We start from the raw sequence: 22,465 nt of genomic DNA, 5'->3' as shown, positions 1-22,465 counted from the left end.
TCTTCCACAACACAACTCATTATCTGCTCATTCCCTGTGTTACTGATCAACATGACTCTTTCTTTTTTGAGAGATAGTTATTTTTCTTTGTATGCTTTGGAGTCAAGCTCACCAAACACACACTCACACTGGATCTTTCATCAGTGTTGTTTTTTTTTTCTGACCTTCCAAGCGTTATGCATGAGCCATATATATTTCACCTCCATAGTTCACATGTGGAGTATACACAGCAGATCCTAGATCCCAGACTGTTCTCTCTATGCAATGCTTTGGGGCGGCCAACACCTAACCATCTTTGCACATTCCCAGAGCTTCAGGCTAGTGTTTCTTCCCTGGCCTACCATTCTTTTCAGGTACAGTATATTTGCTAGTGATGTTTCTTTTATGCTGGAGCTGAAATAACTCAACAAAAAATCAACAGTTTGATTTTTTAAGGGCATATGCTGAATGACGATGGGGAGGAGCTCCCATTGACTAAGGTCCTGGGTATGAAGACTACTCCTGAATGCTGATTATTTGAAGGGTTTAGAGTGATTATATTATATGTTATGTTCTCTGAGGATGGGGTTATCTTTAATTCAGTTCTGTAGTCTGTTCAGTAGCCTTTACAGGGTCTAAGGCTTACTAAATGTTTATTGTATAAATGAGGGTCCCAGTAGCAATATGGATAGGAAGAAATTGTCATAATATCAGTGCATCTGGGAGACAGAGGCGGGAAAACTAAAATTAAAATTCTAAAATCCACAGACAGGGCTACCACTCATCAAGTTCAGTGGGGGTCTCGTTCTTCTGTCTTGAGGAACTGGTACCAGAGTGTTTGAGTATATAACTAAAACAGCAAGTACTACGCAAAAAAGGGAGATTTTTATCCTTTACTTCCTTTTTGTGGGGCCAAATTTGAGTATCCAAGAACATGATATATGAGCCATCCAGTTGAAAACACACTCATTCTGTTGTATGTGTTAGTGATACAGAAAATGTTCAATTGTATCTATTAATGGATTGGGAGCAATGACACATGGAATCAAAATGCCATTTCTATTTTTCTTTGGATTGTGTTATGTGTGCTTTCTCCCAGCAGGTTGGTTTGTTTTGGTAATAATTAGCTCTAGCTCAGGCTATTAATAAAATGAGTTAGCATTTTCTCCGTTTAATACCTAGTAGGAGAAGAGTTTATGATACAAAGAACTCACACAGGACTCTATCCTTGCCACAGTTAATCACTCATGTGGATAACAAATCAAAAGCAAAGAACAATTATATGTCTTGGACAACAACTCCCCAGGATGGAAATCCCAAGACAATGCTTAAGCTAATGAAATGAAGACAGTCAGGGTGGGCACAGGGCCTGGGGTGGGGGTGGGGCAGCTCTGGACCTGCAAGGCAGCTGATGGTTTTTTGACCATTGGGGGGAGTATATACCGCTTTGTGTATCAATTCCATTATCTGTAAAGTGTTCTAGGTTGACTGGTCAGGAGGAAGAAAGAGGGCAGAAGGGCTTGCAGACATACTACAGCTATAAAATATGAAGTATTGGTAGGAGAATGACAAAATATCATTGTCACTTCCTGTTTGGGACGTGTTCCTTGTTTTACCTCTTTAAGGCTTAGGATCTTGGGTTTTGGTTCTGATGCATATTCCATAAAAAAGAAGTTCCACTTCTTAAGGATTTTACTTTTCAAGAGCAGCTACTCTGATAATATCTAGGAAAACCAAGGAAGGGCATGTCCTTTTTTATCAGTTATTCTAATTGGCAGTTTTCCTAACTGTAACACCTGGTAAGTCTCAGAGTGTGATCCCAGAACCAACAGCACCAGTATTACCTGGACTTTGGTAGAAATGCAAATTCATGTGTCTACTCCAGATGGACTGAAACACATAATTCTGAGAGTGGGGCCCAGGATCTGTGTTTCAACAAGCTCTTGGGGTAACTCTGATATGGATATGTTTGAAAACCACTGCTTTTGTACAAAGGAGAAAAGGGAAAGCAAGGATTTGAGCATTTGGATGTGCCAGAGAAGGTGGCTTGGGGTCTTTTCCAATTACACTATACAACCAGCTCTTTAGAGCTGGAAACAAAGTGGCATGTTAAATGTACTTCTCTGTTACACTTAAAAAGAACAGACATATTTATGTGCATTCATGTTTATTGTATATAGACTATATATATGTCTATACATGTATATGCATGCATGTGCAACATGCTGACCTGGTACATTAGTTTCTCAATGATTGAAAAACAACCACTCTACTTAAAAAATGCATTCTGTCATTTCCTGCCTTGATTTATTTTCTTTGTAACAGTTATTGCTTTCTCAAATGCTGTGTTAATTCTTTGTGTTTTTGTCTGTCTCTTCGTATGAGAATCTATCTATCTATCTATCTATCTATCTATCTATCTATCTATCTATCTCCTGAGAGTGATGTGTTTTATTCTGTCATGTCCAATATTTGGCCTTGCCACCCTGAACATGCCCAATCTCAGTCACTCATGTTCTTAGCCTAGTGGCTAGTATGCACTCACTAAGTATATGTTGAATAAATGACTGCTGGCTCTGGAAGTTGGAAAAACACCGAAACTAGACCAAAACACTGCGGCACCTGTGCACCCCTTTATCTGGCAGTGTCACTACAGCATGGAGCTTTGCCTTTCAGTTCCTTTTTGGGACTCTGAATTAAGTCTGCAAACAAGATCCTAGTCAGTACCGCTCTCATGAACTTAGTTCATCATTTCCAAATGTACCCCTTGGGTTTCACTAATTATGGGGTGATGTCTTGAGTGACTGATATGTTCATATAGCTGGCTGGGGCTATATGCAATTCATCTATGCCAAAGAATTGTGAGACACAGTAGGGAAAAGGTAATATAAAAAGAAAACTCAGGGGCTCTCAACTCTAGTTTTTATTCTGCCCCTAAGTTGTCATATGCCCTTGGGCAAACAGCATTGTCTGGTCTTGGTTTCATCTGACTGATCTCACATCTTCTTACAGTTGTTATATATTCATTCAAGTGTTGTCTGACTAATGCCTGGTTGCTGAACTGGTAAGTTCCATGAGAATAGGATCTATTTGCTCACCTACTTTTTAATGCCTAGTAAGCAGTTGGTGGCATTTCTTAACTATGTGGCATGTAAACAAATTCCTATGAGAATGAACTGATGATTTCTGCTTCATTGGCTTGTGCTCTACAAGTGACCAAGCTGCAGGTATGTAGATGTGTGTTGTAGAGGCCCTAGCCTGAAGAGCTATCCAGTCACACAGAAAAAGAGAATACTGATCTGTACTGGCCACTTATGTAGACAGTGGAGGTGGCTATGCCACGCAAAGCTCAGGCCAGCCACATGGCTAACAACCCTATGGCTTGGAAAAGCACAGATAGGGCAATGACAAACCACAGAATCGCAAATCTGTAATTTCTAGTGTTCAAGTATTCCATCGCAGCTTCAGCCTCACCAATGGGGAAATAAATACAACACTGGTGGCCTCTCTGACTGTGAAAATCACAGGAATAAGTTTCATAGCTTCTCAGTGTCTGCCAGGAGAAGAACATTCAAGAAATGGACGCCTCCTTGACTGATTCTGCCTCTGCAGTCCCTGTACACACTTGCTAGCCAATGAGGTTTCTAAGGACACCCCAATCACCAAGGACTAGATCCTAAGGTTGTTACTAGTTCATGGGAATGTCTGCCCCAGTCTTGGCTGAAGGGAGCATTTTTCAAAATATCTACTTCTGAGAATGTATGTTTTCCCAATGAATCTTGCAATGTGCCATGACTTGCTATCAAAATTTGACAATAAAAATGACTGATTATCCCCTGAAGGTGTTGAGACCTACCAGTGCATGGGACAACTCTAAACTTGGCCTGCCTGCTGTGGGCTACCTTTGCCTCTCTTTCCTTACACGTTACTCCTCTCCCCCACAGTCCCTCCCTCCCTGGTAGAGTGAATTCTACTCCTGAGATGGCCCCGCCCTTCTGCCTTTCCCCCACTACTCTCATCTACAGATGGCCATTCATCTTTGTTCTGGAAAACAAGTTCTGTTGCTAGGAAACCAGAAAATTAAAATTGCCGTGGTTGAAATGATTCTTATTAATGACTGCAATTGCAGTGGTGCCACCATCATGCCATAGAGACAGACACACTCTAGGCATCTGTCCTCAGTTTGGCAGGATTTTTTCCAGAAAGTGGGAAGGCAGAGAATCTAAGGGCCTCCGAGCTCAACAGGAATTATTTATAAATCACTATATATCAACAGCTTTAGAATCATTTTATTAGAACACATCCAAGAAAGAGACATATGGAAAAAAGACAGCAGCAGTTCCCAGTCATGCAAATGCCCGTGTTAAGGTTCTCCATTGGATTTGAGTTCAAGTACAAAGACAGTCCTTTCCTGAGCCAGGTGCAATTCCAGAGAATGACACTTTGCATTGCGAGCACATACCCTTCGCAACGTTCAGAACACTGAACAAGTCACTTTCTCACAGTCAGAGTGTGAGATACATGAAGTGTAAACTTTTTAGGACCCTCTTCCCTGCCCTCCCCCATCACCCAGCCTGGGAAGTGAGCCCAACTTCGGGACCTCTTAGAAATAAGGTTTAGTCTATTGAAAATAAAGCAGTGGGCCTTAAAAAAAGGTTAGAAAATGAATGTTTTTATAATATACATATATATATATATATTTATATGAAATAGAATCACCCCTGCCTCTTGCCTTGTTGGGGGAGGGTCCATGAAATTTTTTTAGGAGTTAGGGTTCTTTCTAGAATGTTATGGAAGCTGGAGGATGTTAAAAAAATTTATTATGAAAAATTGCGAACATATACAAAAGTGAGAATAGTATAATGAACACCCATGTGCCTACCATCTAATGTCAACAATTATCAACAAGTGGTCAGTTGGTTTCATTGAGATATTTTCCTGTCTCCCACCCCACCCGACAGGATCACTTGAAGTAAATTGGACTAGCAGGATGGTCTCACCCCAGAGGTCTCAGAAAGGAGTGGAGAGGAGACTGCATCAAACAGAATGTGTTGAGGGAAGGTGGCTGCTGCCAGGGTTTATGAAAGGCTGCATTTGACCCTCACCATCTGAATCTCAAGCTCCTCACCTCATTCTCATGATGTAGAGGAGACAAGTTACAGTAGCAAGATGGCCTTTTCCAGATTAAAAGTGGGACATTGTTCACAGAAACGTCAACCTGAAGAGAAACTGAAAGCTAAATGTACCCCTTTAGCTAACCCTGTAAACTGGAGATGCAGACTTTTTTTGGGCAACGAGGGTCTGATGTGTGTGGGATCCCTGGGATTTAGGTTGGGAACTGGGGGAAATACATGGGGCCCTGGGGCCTCTTGAAGTCCCTGATGCCCCACCATTTTGGACTTTGGATCGAAGCTCAGCAACCTCAAAATTGCACCCAGGAGAGGAGCAGGGAGGCCCGGGGTGAGCCCATAGCACAGGTGGGCAGATTTTGCTTGAAACATGTTGCCCTCCGAGCAAAGGCTGCACCCCATACCAGCCCTGTCAGAGCAGTCTCAAGAGAGTTGGGTGACTGGAGTCCTGGTGGGAGATCCCAACGGCGCCACGGCTAACCCGGTGAGCTGCAGGGACAAGTCCCAGGCTGCGTGCTAAACGTAAGTGGAGAAAGGATCTCCAGGTCCCAGGTGCCACCGAGGAACAAGGTTGCCATCCTGTTAAGAAAAGGGCTGGGCTCTGTGATTTGCATATGACTTTGCAAAAATCTGCATGAGATCCCATCGCCCTTTATAGAAAACAGTGTTAAATCATCAATGCAACCTACTCCTAGTAACCCAATGTCTTGCAGAGTGCAACCTGCAAGACATAACCATTCTTTCAGAAGAGAGGAGAGAGGAAGCAGAGCTGGGTAAGATATTCCTTGGTCTGAAGGTTCTGAAGAGTCCAAGCAGGTCCAGGATCCAGATGAGGATCACTGACTGGCCACTTGCTGCCAGAACTCAAGTCCATCTCCTTTCAACTCCTGAGACCCCACAGACCAGTCCTGCAGTGACCTCCCAGTGTCTCAGACACATATGTAATAGGAGCAGCAGGAACTGTATCAACAGGGATGCAGTCAATAATAGGTCCTACTGGCTGTGATCATTTGTATTCAGTACCCTTGTTAGCACCCTTCTTAAACTCTCTCAGGGTCTCACGCCCTACCAAGCCTCACTGTAACATTCAATTGAGAAAGAGAAATATAGAAAAGTTTACACATTCCTATAGATGCTTAGCAGTAATGGGCTTGGAATTTGTGATTTTTGTGCATGGCCAGATTCCGTGACATGGTTTTCCTATGGTGTGGGGCTGGTCTGGGCATGCTGAAAGGCTGTCTGGGGGAGTGAATTACAAGGTGGGCAACTGAGGGTGGGCAGATCAGAGACACAGCATCTACGTGAAACAATGGATTATTGTTTCTCTAAGAAAAATGGCACTCTTCTAGTAGCCACTGCAAGAGTGAAGTGTTTAAATAGCAAGGGATCCGAGGTAAGGGAAAAGTGTCAGTTGAGTTTGACTTCAGGTTTGTCTGGGGCTTACACCACGGGGTCAAAGGCTCCTTCACCTACCACACGGAAATGAGAAATCCAGGTTGAAACTCCACCAGTCAGAATTTCAGCTAAGGAGAGGAGACTCCAGCAGCAAGCTGAAAGGCATTTATTCTAGCTTCCCTGAGCTCAGAGAAGGTGGGAGACATTCCAGATGGTGGTGGGAGAAAAGATTAGCAAGAAAGCCAGGAGCTATCTAAATGCACATTTAAGTCACTCACGGTCAAGGCCCTCATGTGCCCAATTCAGTCACTGTACTACGATTAAAGGGGCCCATGAACTCGAAAGCACATTTCTCTGAGTCTAATGTTATCCTAATATGATTGAGGGAGGGACATGTAACAGTGGTGTTCACTCAATAGTCTCATAACATCTTTGCTACTATTCCTAGGCTTCTTAATACATGTGCTATAAGGTCCATAGAATTTATCTCAATAGTAGAATTGGATAGTTTTAGAAATACTGAATTTTGCATTCTGCTGCTCTTCATTTACTGTTACTAATAGTTTATAAAATTTTGAAACTTTCATGTGCCAAATGCTGAGTGCTTACATGCATCACCACATACCCATGTCATAGCCTTATGGGGGTCAGTATCATTGCCTTCATTTTACAGGCAGAGACCTGGGGAAGTCCTGCCCAGGATCACACAACTGGCAAGTGGATGATGGATGAGGTGAGCTCCAAACTGAGGTTTGTTTGACTTCAAAGAGGTCCTTAACCATTGTCTCCATCTATTAAATGATGAGTGTACCTTTTTATGACATTGAGTCTAAAGTATCCCTCACATACATGTCTATTTTATATTCTGGACCTAACTGGAAGTGGCTTGAGTAATTTTACTATACATCTTCATTAGGTTCTATAGAAAGTTCTTATGCCTTTTTCAACCTCACGTTGTGATTGGCTCTGTGCATCTGCAAATCTATTTGAAAATAGTTTGATGTCATAAATAAAACCCATGTAAGACAGACTAAGTACATGGTTTTCTTGGAATCCTGAGAAATGCACACACGTGCCCTGGAAGACATGAGTGGATATACCCAATAGGCATGCCAACAGAGTAACAACACATGTACATGACTCTCAACTTTTTGTCGTTGTAAGAAAAGATTTCACCATGTAGCCCAGGCTGACTCTAAATTCATAATCTTGCCTCAGTTTCCCAAGTGGTGGGATTATAAGTGTGGACTAAATGCCCAGCTACAGAGCTCTTAATTTTTTAAAATGACAGCAATTCATGAACTGACTTTTTTAAAAATCTGAGCTAATGGAATGACTGGTGGGAAAAATGTTTTAAGTGGAGGAATAAAATGCTATTGATCTTTCCTATTAGCTTAGGATTTATAATAAGCTCATATCCAATTATCCCAATGCCTTTGGGTTTCTGTGTTCTTTCTTGTACTTGCACCAGCACAAGGCCGGGGTTTTGAAATACTCCCCTGGTGACTATAAGAGTCCTCTGTGTCTTTAGAACTAAGGTCTTTTCTATGCTTCAACTGCTCATCTTCTGGACGCTGAGTTGGCAACACTCTGGCCATATTTGTCATCTTCCAGTATGTGTCCAGAAATGCTTATCTTTGGCATTTTCCATTAAGGGTAAGAATCAGGGAGAGACTCTTTTTTTATAGGACTGTGACTTTTATCAACCAGATTTGCTCAGCATTTTTGGAGAGGGGTTATGTTGAGATTCCCTTGTCTCCCTCTAGCAGCTAAAGTTGCTTTCAAATAAACATACCGTAAGCCATGTTCTAATATTTTACTCTCATAATAAAGTTCCCCGAGGCATATTGAGATGTTCTGCAGTTACTGTGTACATGGGAGATAAGGCTAGACATCCAGTGAGATAAACACAGCCATAGACGAAGAACATATTTATTTAGGTGATAGCTTTATACGAATTCATAAGAACATAGCTATTTTGCAACAGACTGTTAAGTGAATCTTAACTGCAAATTGCCAATGGTGTTCTCTTCTGTAACTTATCTGACTGTACACTCCTAATGCTTCATCCTGATGGATTAGGAAGCCTCAGAGGCAGGGGTGCGGCTCAATTGCCAGTCTCGTAGCTAAGACAATAATCAGCCTACACTTGTCCCTGATTCATGCCATGCTCTATTGGGCACAGGGATAGTGAGAAAATGACACACACAATACACAGAGCATGGGACATTCTTGGCTTCTGAACTCAGGTGTGTCCCACTCTGTTCATCAGGAGGGGGAAATAATAGTATTTATACTATTTGAGCCAAATGTTGCTTTGTGTATTTTGCCTGTATCCAGTGATTTTTTTTTTTTTTTTTTTTTTTTTTTTTTTTTTTTTTTTTTTTACTGGGCTTTGCCTGTGGGAGGCCATGTCTATAGAGGACCAAGATTTAAACTTCAGCTCTATACTTTCTGGTTGTATGACCCTGAGTGAGTTATTTACTCCCCATGCAACATGTCCCTGTAAAATCTACCATCTGCAAAATGAGGGGAATGATACGTACCTTGAGGACCAGGAGGTTCATCATGCTAGGGGCTTAGGCACAAAGGCAGGGGCCAGTGGTCAGTCTCTGGATTGTCTTGCAGGCAGCCTGCGTGCTTTTCCCTACCTGCCCACTGACATCAGTGACTTCTCAGGGAAAGGATGGCACCTGCCCCATTAGATGGGGAGGGGAGTTTTGCCTTGAGTAGGGACTATGTGCTGTGTCTGTATCCTTCTATTATACCCAGAAAGCTCTGTAAATATCATAACTGGCTTGTAAAAATATTTTTCACAGCTCAAGTTTCAAGCCAGAATCCAGACTGGAAATTCTCCTTGCTGTTGTCATCAGGGTTAAAAACTGAGACACAGAGTGGGGGTCGGGGGAGGGTGTTGAACGTGTGTAAATCATATTGTTAGGTCAAACCCTTCTCAAGGATTAATTTTCATAGCTTCTTGTTTTGTTCCTTCATGCACACTACTCTGCTTTAAGGGCTTCTGGGATCTAAGGTACATTTGCTGCACACTGAGCTCAGAGTTCTCCATCTCACATAGTGCTGGGAGGAGATGGGCAAGGGATGGGCCTGTGGGGTGCCTGACTGGGCAGCACAGGGAAGTCCAAAGTCGAGCTCCTCGACAGGGACAGACCAGGTGTCCCTTCCAGAAGGAAGCCTGCCACCATCAGCAGTATCCAAGCTCCCCACCTTTGCTTTTTCCATTTATCCCTCTCATCCGGGAATGTTCTGATTGAAGTCTGAACCTGGACAGTGTGGGTGATATCCTTGAAAATGTTTGCTCCATGTAACTTTATGGTTTCAAGTTATCAGAAACCTTTCCCTCTGCCCTTGACTGTAGCTGAGGAGAAGGGATTGTGTGTGTGGAAGGTCCTTGACCTCGAGACCAAGTCCTTCCTCTCAGAAACTCTGATGTCATGAAAGCCGCCTCTACAAGGAGCATCTGTGCCACCTGGAGTTGCTCTGGAAACCCTTCCTTTCCAAACCACCAGGGACTAATACCAAGTTTGAATGGGGCTTCCTCTCTTTCCAGGGATTATCTTGTGCGAAGTCTGTACACATACTTCTGTGTTCCAGGATGCCCCTGGTGTGTCCCTCCCATCTCTACATAGTGGAGCTCAGTGAAGAAGCCTTTAGGCCCCTCTCACCCTGACCCTGGATTTTCCCTCTTCCTGCCCAGCACAGGCCAAGGCTCTGAACCTTTACAACCAAAGTTGCCAGTTCCTCTGCTCCTAATTTGACCCATGTGCAAATCAGCTAAATTCACTCTTTGGCCAGTTTTTTTTTTTTTTAAACTTTGAGACCCTGATGAGAGGCCAAGAACTCCGTTTCCCACCAGGCATCCTGGGTGCATATAGAGGACAAACTCCAGCATCCAGTTATTATTCTTAGATCATCCTATCCTTTAAAAAATGCTTGTTAGGGATTTTGTTGTTGTTAATAAAAGTACTATGTCTCATTGCAGAGAAGTATAAAAAGCTAGCTACCAGAAATAACCATAATTTATATTTTTGTGTATTTCCTTCATATATACATATATGTATACATGTATATATAGACACATATATGTGTATATGGACATATAAGCACAAAACACACATATGTACATGGACATGGTCACCTTTGTGTTTAGCAGCAAGGTTAGTCTTTCATATTAAGAGAAAAGAGGTCTCAAAGCAGATGGGAGAGAAAAGTCAACTCCAGGCCTCAGCTCTGGTGGCCCTTCCCCTGTGCCAGCCACAGTCACCACTCACTATTGTATAATGTCATAGGCCTGATGACCAGGAGAAACCAAGAGAACCCTTGTCCTAAACCACACAGAAAATGCCTCTTAGCATATGGAAAATATGTTTGAAAACACACCGATTTATAGATGCAGACAAATAGAAGATACACACACAAAACATGCTGTTCTTTTTGAGCACTTCCTGTGGATGCCTTCCTTACCTCCATGGACCGGAAATAACACTAGAAATCAGTCAGACCCTATCTTCATGGACCTGGTGATTGAGTGAGTGAGATAAAAACTCAGGAGAAACAGCAGTGAATGGAGGAGGAAGGAGATACTGTCTCACAGAGTCTGAGGGGGTGATGCCAGGAAGCAGTCCAATAACGAAGGGGATGTGTCCTAGCAGGATTCTTTCCAAGGTCAGAGACTTAACTATCAGAACAGGAAATAAACTTAAAGGTATAGCAAGGCAGTATATAGATCCATAGACAAAAGACACAAGTCAAAAAAATGAGTGAAGATGATTGCACATATAGGAGAGGTCTGCAGACAATGAGGTGGGCAGGCGACGGGCCGGGCAGGAGGTAAGGGTTGGAACTATTGGGAAGTATAAGGTCTTGGGGGATGCTGCAATGGTTCAGAGGCATGCATCTGTTCCTGACACACCCAGGGACAACTTTCTAAATTACACAATGATGTCGGCTCAAGGACAGACTGTCCACAGTGATTGCAAGACAATAAGAGGGAATCACCCACAGGAGTTGGCAGCACTGGGCCAAAAATGCAGTGACAAACCTGGGGGCCTGGGAAAATGATGTTGCTTCTGCCCCAAATACAGAAGTCACAGCGGTTAACTGGGTTAAAGAAAGAGAAATAATTGTCTGGTGCAGAGACTAAGGAAGGGCAAAACACTGAGTCCCACACATCTAGCAGTGCACTGAGTGTGCACTGTGACCCCTCTGACTGTAATACTTGCCTCTTTCTGGGTTTTCTGGGTCTTCAGCTGAGTCCAGTGCTTATGGGATCAGAGTGTTTGTCTGACCACTGCACCTCCATCTTGGAACAGTACACAGCACATAGTAGGTACTCAGAAAAATGTGGTGGATGATAAATACCAAAGGACTACCACAGTGAAGTCATTCAGAGATACGGGTTCAGATGCTCTGTTATGGGTGTCAGAAGTGAAGTAACAAAAATATGGAGGAAGGTGGGAGAGACTGGAACAGAGAAATCCAACTGCAGTGTGTCAGAGCATGAAGTGACGTGTGTTATATGGCGGGGGGAAGGAGGCATTTGACAGTATGAGGAAGAAGAGGTGATGAGCTGAACACTGAACTGAGCACAAAGGAGAGAGTCAATGGATGGGCTGGGTTAACAGTGGGACTCACGCTGAGTCCACGTGAAGATAAATGCAATGCTGTAGCCGCTACACTAAAACATCAGTGTTTCTTTGAAGAATGCTCAGAAAAGTCTGAATAGATGTCCAGCACCTGCCATGATCCCCCCGACCTAATGTTTATTTCTCTCAACTCAGCACATAGGCCTCGAACTTAACCAAGCAAACTTACTTTCCATGCCCAAGCTATCCTATGTTTTCCTCTGTGGAATGACCTTCCTCCCACTCCCAACATCTTCACTGCCAGAGTAGGGTCTGGTTAGGAAAGTGAATTTGGAACCATCTTTGACCCTCCCACATCAGAAGTTTTAATGTCAGGACTCTGCCACAATGTCAAACAATGTTACCTTGTATTCCTATGTCCACTCTCCATTGTTTATCTAAGGAGTATTTATCAAGAGCCTTCTGTGAGTTAGTATCATTAAGATTTGCTAATGCAGTGAGCGAATGAGCCAGACATGGTTTCATCTTCAAGGCCTTAAAGTCTGGTGGAGAAACCAATCACATGACCTCATGGACTCTTCTGTAATTCCTAAAAGTGACAGGCACCAAACCAAACAGCAGAGGACAGTGTCGGAATAAATTCTTCTGTCAGCTCTGGCTTTTTGGTATTCTCCTTGATATTAATTGCTTGGCCTTCGTAACAACATACAGAAGTAACTCAGTCCTCCTCTATGTCAAGGAACTGAAGACAAAAATCAAAAGGCTGTCTATAAAATTGGCATCGAAGAGGCTTGTTGTGGGTACAGATGTTTATTTTTGTCATGCAGAGACCTGGATCTGTTTGTTAGACAGCTAAGTGACAAACTCATGGTATCTATCATCTTTCTTCTACTATGTTTCATTGTTTTAACTCTACTACCTGTCTAGTGTACTATAATAGTATAAAGTACAACATGATTGCATTTTAAATAATTTACTAGCTCTTATTCTTCAGAACTTAGAGGCTGACAGAAACTTGTAGCATGTGTTAAGTCCTCATATTGGTATATTCCCCTGTGGATACAATATGGTAAGCTACTTTGAAATACTAAATGTAAAAAAAAAATGCTTTCTGTTTATCCCATGACACACTAACTTATCAGTGTATTGCCTTAAAATTCAAATTATATACTTATCAAGATGCAAAACAGAGACTAGGAAGACAAGCCACATACCAAGAACAAATAATTTACATTTATAACCACATAGACTAGTAATGAGTGTGTGTGTGTGTGTGTGTGTGTGTGTGTGTATTCCTAGTATTGGATTAAGAAAAAACCACAAGCAACCTACTAGACATGTAGGTAAAGCTTAGGTGACGACTTTGGGAAGGATGAAATTCAAGGCCCAGGAAGATGTACAAAAATGTGCAGTCCTATAAGGAATCAGAGAAACACAACTTAACATCAGAAGGTGGGGTTACTACAGCCCAGAAGACCACAAGCTGGGAAAGCAGAACGATTGGGAGTTCTTTGCACAGTGGTAGGTAGGAATGTAACAGCTGGACAGAGCTATTTTACATTCCTATCAAAATTTAAAATGCATATTCCCTTTGATGCGGTTATTGTACTTCTTTGGAAGCAACTTGTTAATATATTCATGAGTTCGAGAAATGATATCTGCATAAGGTTATTAATGACAACCTTGTTAGCACTGGCAACAGATTGGAAACTTCCTGAATTCTCATCAATAGGAGACAAGTTAAATACAATGTGCTGCTGTAGTAATTGGGTGTGCCACCAACAAAAAGGAAGCAACCTCATGCCCTGCTGTGAAACGATGTTGCAGATTTATTACACAGACAAATATAAACCAGTAAGTACTATGTGCTACCTCTGTCTGAAACTTTTTTTAAAACTTATTTTAAATTTATTTATTTCTGCATGTATCTGACGTGGCACACGGATGGAGGTCAGAGGACAACTTGCAGGAGTCCATTCCTCCTTCCTACCAAGTGGGTTCCAGGGATTGAATCTAGGTCCTTGGGCTACCCACTGAGCCCAACAGAGTTTTTTTTTTTTTTTAAAGAATAATAAGAAAGAATAAATAAATGTATAAGGTTTTATATTTTAAAGGAAGGCCTCTAAAAGGATATATGCAGTTTGTACTGCAAGTGCACTAATGCCTCAATCATTCATTTAAAAGTCCCAGAGTGCATCCCATGAAAGAAAACAGGTTGGATTAGCTGGGCAAGAAGAAATATAAAATGGTTTGGGTAGAGATGATGAGGGAAACTTCTCCATAATTTCCATGTGTCTTTTAGAAGTCTGATTCTATATCAAATAAAATACATTTTTGATACAAACATTTCAGAAGCACTGCTCTTTGACGTATTGTCCAGAATTAGAGTTAATATTTTGGGCTCAAAATTGATACAATGGAGAATAAAAAAGGAAGATAAACTTCAAGGCAAGGATGAATTTGACTTTTAGTGTCAAAATCTTCCCGGCTTCCAGGCTAAATCTGTCCTTCAAAGCAGTGTTGTCCTGGTGTGAATGAATCATATCTCAACAGACACATTCATCAGGGCAATGTCTCTGGTGCTTCCCGTAGCAAAAGCGAGAGCCAGCACAGTTGTCTCATTTGAGGAACACACACCACCCTGCTCGGCTGCTGCCTATTGTCACATGCAGGACAGCTGGGGGTGAACTCAAGGCTGTAGGCAAGGACAGAGACTGTCCTGTATAGATCAAATCCATGGTTCCAGTTATCAGGGGCACCCAACTCAAGCATACTGAATGTTTTTAAAAAGTGAATTTAGTGTACTAACAGATTTGACAAAGTTCTCTGTTCTCCTCCCCACTGACCTTCTGTGTGGTCCTGTGTTAAAATGTGGGAATTTTCCCAGCAGCCTGCTCTCCAAACAGCAAGTTTACTGATTTGGACTTCCAGCCACCCAGTTTGCTCTAAAGCTAAATGTCAGAGAACATACCCTGCAAACATTTCTTTTTGGGGGTTGTCAAGGGAATCTTTATGAACAAGGAAAAGACTCCCTGATCTCACTAGGCGTAGAGAGATGACACAGTGGACACGATGGAGTTCAGATTCCACCATCCGAAGTGCAACACACTCCTCCATTCCTCCTCTCTGTGGACTCCATCTTTTTACAATTCTTAACTTAAACTGACCACACCTGCGCTCACAGCAGCAATGGCTCCAAGTGATGTTCATGTGTTATTATTCACAGCCTTGTGCTCTGTGTTTAGAAGAGGGCAAGGCACGTGGCAGGAGATCAACAGATGGTTGACGAATTCACCAACCAGAATAAAAGATAGCATGCCTCAGAATCTTGAGGAAAAGAATTTTCTTCTGTTGCTTACTAAGTCAACCTGCTCCTCATGTGCTTCAGAAAAACAAAGAACCTTCTAAAACCACTCATGCAGCAGAGAGGTTGCTACCTGGAAGGAGCCAGGGATTAGAGAAGGCTACCTACTCCTTTTGTTTGCTTTTGTTTTTCTATCAGTAGATCATAAAGTTCTGAGGGGTAGGGCAGACAGAAATGGAGGCAAGAGCTCGGATTAGCAGGGCCTCATGGGGTCTGTGGGAAGAACTCTCTGGAAGGTCTCTAGTCATTTGTCTGGGTTAACAATTCCAAACAAGCTAGGGGAGGGGAGCGGCACACCCCTTTAATCCCAGCAAGTGGGAGGCTGAGACAGGTGGATCTCTGTGAGTCTGAGGCCAGTCTGGTCTCCAGAGTGAGTCCCAGGACAGCCAAAGCTGTTACATAGAGAAACCCTGTCTTAGAAAACAAAATCCAAACAGAACCAAAGGTAGTATTGTAAAAAGAGAGTCTTTGGACTTCTTGAGCCTCTTGAGAGTCAGCATTAAGTCTCTACAAAGAAGGAGACAGAAATCTAATCATCTTGTGACGGGGGAATGGCTGCTCCAGCACAAACAGGGCCACACATGTGCAGCAGGGCAGTGGTAGGGAGGAGTGGACACTGTCTAGGGTCTGATCCATATAGTCCTGTAACTACTTTAGAGCAGTGTCTTTCATAAGAGAGCCATCAAAGCAGAGGGGGCTGTCCCTCATAGGGGCACCTGTTGCCTGTTGCTCCAGGGAAATATCCCAAAGTAAAAATTATGTCCTTACTGTGGCTCCTTGGAGAAATCCACCAAACAGGGTACTTCTGATTAGTTTCCTTTTCTTGGCAATCCCGATTTCCAGCAACAATGATCACATGACCTCACTCCAATGCTATCCACAAAAATCTACCCCCTTCCCCACAGTGGTCATGACAGACAGGTTGCAGAAGCCAACAGTAGTGATCCAAATAGCATTCTACTGCCAGGGAGGGAAACTCAGGCAAGACGCTTCAACTGGAGCTCAAGGTCAAGAGTCAGGGCCGTGGTGGAAAGCCAGCCCAGAAGGCTTTCCGCCAGAATGAATGCTAAATTACAGCAACAGGTACCACGGCTGTGCTTCTTTACCACAGCACATTTGGATGAAAGGAACATCAGCTTCCACAAAGCCACACCTTCAAACCAGAGTCAATCTGTGCTGTCTGCCCTACACTGCACTGAATCCCTGTGCAAAGTTTCTGCTTGAGGTTTCCAAAGGGCTAACGATCCTACCTGTCAAAAGAGCTCACTATAGGCACCACAATCCCGAAACCACTGCTGTTAATTCAGGAGCTCAGGAGAGCAAGCGGGCTTCCCCAGTTTGCTCCACCCACCCAGTAAGCAAAATCAGCCTTGCCTTCCCTCTTTCCTTCCTTCCTTCCTTCCTTCCTTCCTTCCTTCCTTCCTTCCTTCCTTCCTTCCATCCTTCCATCCTTCCTTTCCTTCCTTCCCTTTCCTTCCTTTCTTCTTTTTAAATGCACCATACTTTTCCTCACATAAAGAGGAAATGGTAAGCAGAAAGCTGACAGGACTCTGGAGTCCTCCAGTACTAACTACCCTTGCCCTGGAAGCTGTCACTTCACTCTCCTACTCTGTCCTTCCAGTCGTGCCCACCTGTCCATCTGTCCATCTCCCTGTCCCCAGCACAGCATGTGGGGCTGGAGGCGTACTCACTTGGGTCTTGTTTGCCCTGGTCTGCCGCCAGTTAATCCACTTGAACATTGTGGCTTGTTTTCAAATTTGCTTTCGCCTTCCACCAAAATGTTAACAATGAAATAGAATTTCCCTTGGTGCAGAACTACAGCAGGTTGAGTTGGTTCTGGAAACTCGTTCCTCCCGGGCAGCTCCAAGATAGGACAGGAATCTTCTTGGGAGGCAGAAAGACTCTGGGGCAGAATCACACCCCCACCAAGGCCACGATGTGAGTCATCAGTACTTGGTATCGAAGAGTCTGTGATAGGCATTGCTGCTCACATGCCAGCCCAGAGCGACAGTATGGACTACAGCACCACACTGCAACTTATTCAGGGTTGCTGTGAACTCAGTGGCCTATGGGGGTGCGTGGGGCAGAAGTAGCTCAAGAAGGGGGCATCGATGGAGCTTGTTTTCTGCAGATCAACAAGCTGAACTATGGAGACCACGACAAAAGAACCATTTTAACTTGGGTGATTGATTTGGGTTTGAATATTAGGACAGCCATTAACTGGCTTTGTGTCTCTGAACAAGTTATTTTTCAATAGTGAAAGGTGCTGATTGATGATTGAATGCAGAATGCTGACAGGACTCTGGAGTCCTTGGTGATTTCTGAGACTTGTCTAAATTTCCTTCCTTTTTTTTTTCAGGACAGGGTTTGCCACGTAGCCCTGGCTGTCCTGGAACTTGCCTGTGGACCAGGCTGGCTTCAAACTCAGAGATCTGCCTGTCTCTGTCTCCAGAGTACTGGAATTTAAGACCTGCTCCACCACCTCCAGGCTCTCTTCTCTAAATTTCTCATTCTAAATTTCAGGCTCACCCTGAATGAGATAAAGCCCCAAGTAACGTCTGCAGTCCTTACATGCAGCTCTAACTAACCATTGGGAAATCACCTTTCTACTTTTCCCAGTCTTGCAACCAGAACACCCATGCCATGCCACCACCTAGAACAAAGATAGTTTGTGCAGCTGAAGATTCTGACCTTGGCAGGGAACCCTCAAGGCTTCCAGTTACCTGCCTGGGCTCAACAAAGTCCTCACCAGCCCCTGCCTTTCATGACACTAACTTTTCAGATGATTGGCAGTTTTGAAGATGGGTTTCTCCAGGGGAAAAGAATTAAATGATAGAATATGAATGAGACTTATTAAATAAAATAATGTTAGGAGGAGAGGTTTTGCCCTGTGTCCCCAGGCAAGGGTAGTTCATTCCTGTCACCTGGTAGACTTTGCAGGGACTGGGACCACTCATCGGTGCAAGGAACTTCTTATAGACAGAGCCTGTGACAAAGCCCTCACACCCTGCCAAATTGATGCTGTGACAAACATCACTGAGAGGAGGGAGCGGCACTTTCAGGAGGTGACAGAGCACCCAGAGATGGGGCTTCAGGTGTCCTGAAGGTCCTAGACTCCTTTGCCATCTCCCCTCCTCCAGCTACCCAAGTACCATGGAAAAGCACAGCAAGAAAACTACCTGGGAAAAATATGAGTTCCAAGTCTAATTCCAATATAAGACAACATTAAATAACACAAAATAAATAAAAAACCAAAACCGTATTTGGGTCTTGAAATCATAAAGTGGAAGTGGTATTATCTTAATGAGGAAGGACTAAGATATTGAGGAAAATCAGAATTCGCTTAGTTGAGGTTTATACTGTGATTATAATCTAACGTGCTGAGGTCTGGGGGTGCAAGTGCCTGAGAATCAAGACTACATTGCTTTCTCAGTTTAAGTTCTAATACATCCACTCCCAGCCTTGTTAGGCAGAGCTACAATTACATACTCTTTCCAGGTATCTCTTTGAAGGGTTGGAAGTGTTTTGCTATGGAATGGGACGAAGCATCACCCTCTCTATCTAGGGATATTTTATGAATAGTCAGGCCCACTGACTCCAAAGACTGAGTAATGGAAAAGCTTTAACTCATTCCTCCTGGGGTTGCTTGGGACCCTAGAAGTCCTATGGGCTGGTGGACAGTAGGTGGTGCATATAGCTGGCCAGGATACCTATCATGACTACATGTCTCAAACCCAACTTGGGTGGTCCTCTTGATGGCTCTTAAGAATTTCTCAAGTAACACCTTACATGGGATTAGTCTCACACTGCACAGTCTCCATACTGGCAGGTATCTACTTTTCTCTTTAGAGACGATAACCTGTGGCCTCTTCAAACTTCAGGGAGCATGTTGCTTATTTTCCTGTCCTGGGTATCTGAAATGGAGACCTTCCCTGGGCCCTGGGGTCCCTGAGTCCCACACACATTTCAGACACGATCACATCTGGTCCTCCCGAACTCTGGGAAAGACAGTCACTATTCTCTTTGGCAGACATAATGTGACCACCCTAGGTCATGAGCAAGTTAGTGTGGAGTCCAGGCCTGATTGCTACTCAATCACATGCTCCTGCAGTGGATGCCACTGAACCCTACCTAGATCTCCTTTCATGGCTGTGCAGACACAGCTCTTGTGTCTACCAGCTGCTCAAAGCTCATATCTGACACAAAACACCAAGGCCTTGATTGTCTCAGCAGGGCACAGTTGGCAGTTCCTGCCTGGAGCTTCAGGAGGGATCAGACTGAGCTTAACCCCGTGCGAACCATATGCATATCTGCCTTGATGCCTTCAGTAGATCATATGCATGGGAACCTCAGTTAAGACTCCTCAAGTAAGGAGTTGGACTTAGGGTGCATTCTTTGAGAAGTTCTTTCTCCATATGTCTTCTACAAGACTATTTACTGTTTTTCCATTCATGAATTATTCAGTTGAAGAGATTCTCTTTTCCCCTAAGTGATTTGTTCCTTATCTATCCAGAATAAGTTTTACATGTAATGAGAATAAACAAGGTGTTTATCTCTAATGCTCTCATCAGGACACAGAGATGCGGTTCTTTCTTCCCAACCCTTAAATCAAAACTGGTCATAACCCACCACATTGAATTGATAATTCAGAGTTAACACCATTGAGTCAGCACCTCAAACCTCCATTCTTCTCCACTCATCCCCCCATCCCCTGTGTCACACCAGTATCCCTGGTCTACTCTGTATCTTGGTTCACATCAGCTCATTACTTAAGTTCTATATTCAAATCCCACACCAATCATGAGATGTTTCAGAAGTGTTCTTTTCATTATTATTATTATTATTTACAGAGAACAGCACCCATAGTTCAATTTCACTCCAATTTCTCTCTCTTCAGCTAGTGTGGACATGTCCAGAGGCTAACAGTGCTTTTTGCATAGAGGTGTCTCCCCTGGGATGGGTCTCTGATGTTTAATTCAATAAATGTTTATTGGTTGGCTACATCCACTATGCCTGCCCTGAATGCATGCGCCAGGCTCCTCATAGTGCAGATGTCTGTGTTTCTATCACCAGCTAGAAATCATCTGGCAGGCACCCATCACATTAGAGAAGAGTCTTCCTCACTGACACCTCAACACTGCCTTCCTTGACTAGAATTGTGTGGATCTAGATAACTGATGTGTGGTAGCAAAGCCCAGAACTCAAGGTGAGGAACTTGAGGGTAGGATATTCTGCTCAGAGCAGCATTAGCATATTCCTAGACAGAACAGGTTTGGTCCACTGTGGGATGAAGTAAGCACTTTCATTTGCCTTGAAGAAATAACTTTTGTGTAACATAGGCCTGTGGAAAACCTAATTATGTAGATCCATTTGAGGATCAAACAAAAGGAAGTCTGGGAAAGCTATTAGTGGGATTTATCTACTGAGGCACTCAGCTCGGCTTTGCAAGGGTTTAATACAGAATTATGAATAATGAACTGTGCTCTCACTAAGGGGGAGACTTACAGCTTAAGCCAACAGTCACAGCTCCTCTGCCACAGGGAGAAGAGGTAGAATTTCCATCTCTTAAGGTTTTAAAGAGGAGCTAGACAAGGAGTTTCCATGTGGTAGGTGAGCAAGGAGGCTGCACACTGGCCTTTCTTAATAAAAGCAAGAACACGGAGGAAGGAACAGAAGGTTGTTCCAGGAGGTGTAGATAACATATTGAATAGAGTTCTTTATATTCAGAACATGCTAGAACAAAGAGATGGGTTTAGACCAGAGAATCGAGTAGACACAAAGTTGTCCTATACTCAGATTTCTAAGTCACTAAGTCTGTCCATGAAAAAGGCATGGAGATTATATGAATAACACTGGACACTCCAATAGACACCATGATCATCTTAGGGGAAATTCTGAATTCGGCAACCCTAGGGCATGTGTTCACAGTCACATCCCATGTGCAAGCTGCCAACCTTCTAAATACCCTATTTTATATAGAATTTACACACTGAAGGCAGCCCAGAGGAAGGTAACCAGGAAATGGAATAATCTGGGAATGTATTAATATAATCAACACCTGGAGAAACCGGACTTCTAATATAACCTTCAAAGACTAGAAAAATATGATGCGTGTCTCTAAATACCTACAGCCCAAGGACTACCATTGTTCAAAAGTAATAAACTTTGCTCATTCACTGTCAGACAGAAGTAGACCATAATCCACTAGTATTAAAGCAACCCATGAGTCAAGGCTAGCAGCAAGTATCTATGCCTGAAGAGTCTTGAGGGTAACATGGACAGGGGAAGGGAAATGCTATCCTGTTTACAGATAGGTAAACTGAAGAAGCCACCTCATCTTAGGACCAGCACAGATAAGAAGCTGCTGACAGTTGCCGATAATGATGAAGCCAGAGGTTGGAACTCTGCTCAGGACCTCATGAGGCTCCTCCCAGGCTGCTTAAAGGGTCACATTCATACCACACTACTGAAAGTTAGCTTGTACCAAACATCAGACAACCAGCAGGTAGATATATGTCACTTATTGTACCAAACATCAGACAACCAGCAGGTAGATATATGCCACTTATTGTACCAAATGTCAACAGCCACCAGGTAGATATATGCCACTTATTGTACCAAACGTCAGACAGCCGCCAGGTAGATGTATGCCACTTATTCTTTCCAGTGACTGTATGAGATGACATCATTACCATATTTAGTAGAGAACTGAGGAATGATAATCTGGGCAAGGTGAGAGAATGGTGTCAGATTCATTCAGCCGTGTTCAAACACTTTCCAGCATAATACAGGCATGTAAGCACAACAGACGACTAGGGGAGCCTCCGCCCTAAGTGGGCTCCCCAGGGCCCTTCAGCCAGACGATAGTGCCAACACAAGTCATTCCTTTGCATCTGAGGAAGAAGATCTGGCACACTGAAGAAAGTCCACTGCTGGAACGATTGGTTTCTGTGAGGTGTCTCTACCCTGACCTCTCCCTAAAGCCATGTCATTCA

The 22,465-nt window shown here is 43.3% G+C and overlaps 1 protein-coding gene across 4 annotated transcripts in view; it reads right to left on the bottom strand.

Moving 5' to 3' along the window:
- The window catches only part of LOC100757073 (kalirin), a 528,077-nt gene that overhangs the window by 162,656 nt on the left and 342,956 nt on the right, over positions 1 to 22,465 (bottom strand). For 2 of the 4 annotated variants that reach the window (XM_035444597.1, XM_027413266.2), the window contains exon 34: positions 5,625 to 5,687. The exons of the other annotated variants lie outside the window; for them this stretch is intronic. In XM_035444597.1, coding sequence (XP_035300488.1) covers positions 5,625 to 5,687 — 63 coding nt within the window. Of the gene's footprint in view, positions 1 to 5,624; positions 5,688 to 22,465 lie in introns of those variants that run through there. 4 annotated transcript variants of the gene reach the window in all.

This window comes from Cricetulus griseus, chromosome 4, assembly GCF_003668045.3.
Source record: "Cricetulus griseus strain 17A/GY chromosome 4, alternate assembly CriGri-PICRH-1.0, whole genome shotgun sequence".
In the NCBI taxonomy this organism is placed as follows: Eukaryota; Metazoa; Chordata; class Mammalia; order Rodentia; family Cricetidae; genus Cricetulus; species Cricetulus griseus.
Note: the sequence above shows the minus strand (reverse complement) of the source record. Positions and strands in the feature narration are given on the sequence as shown.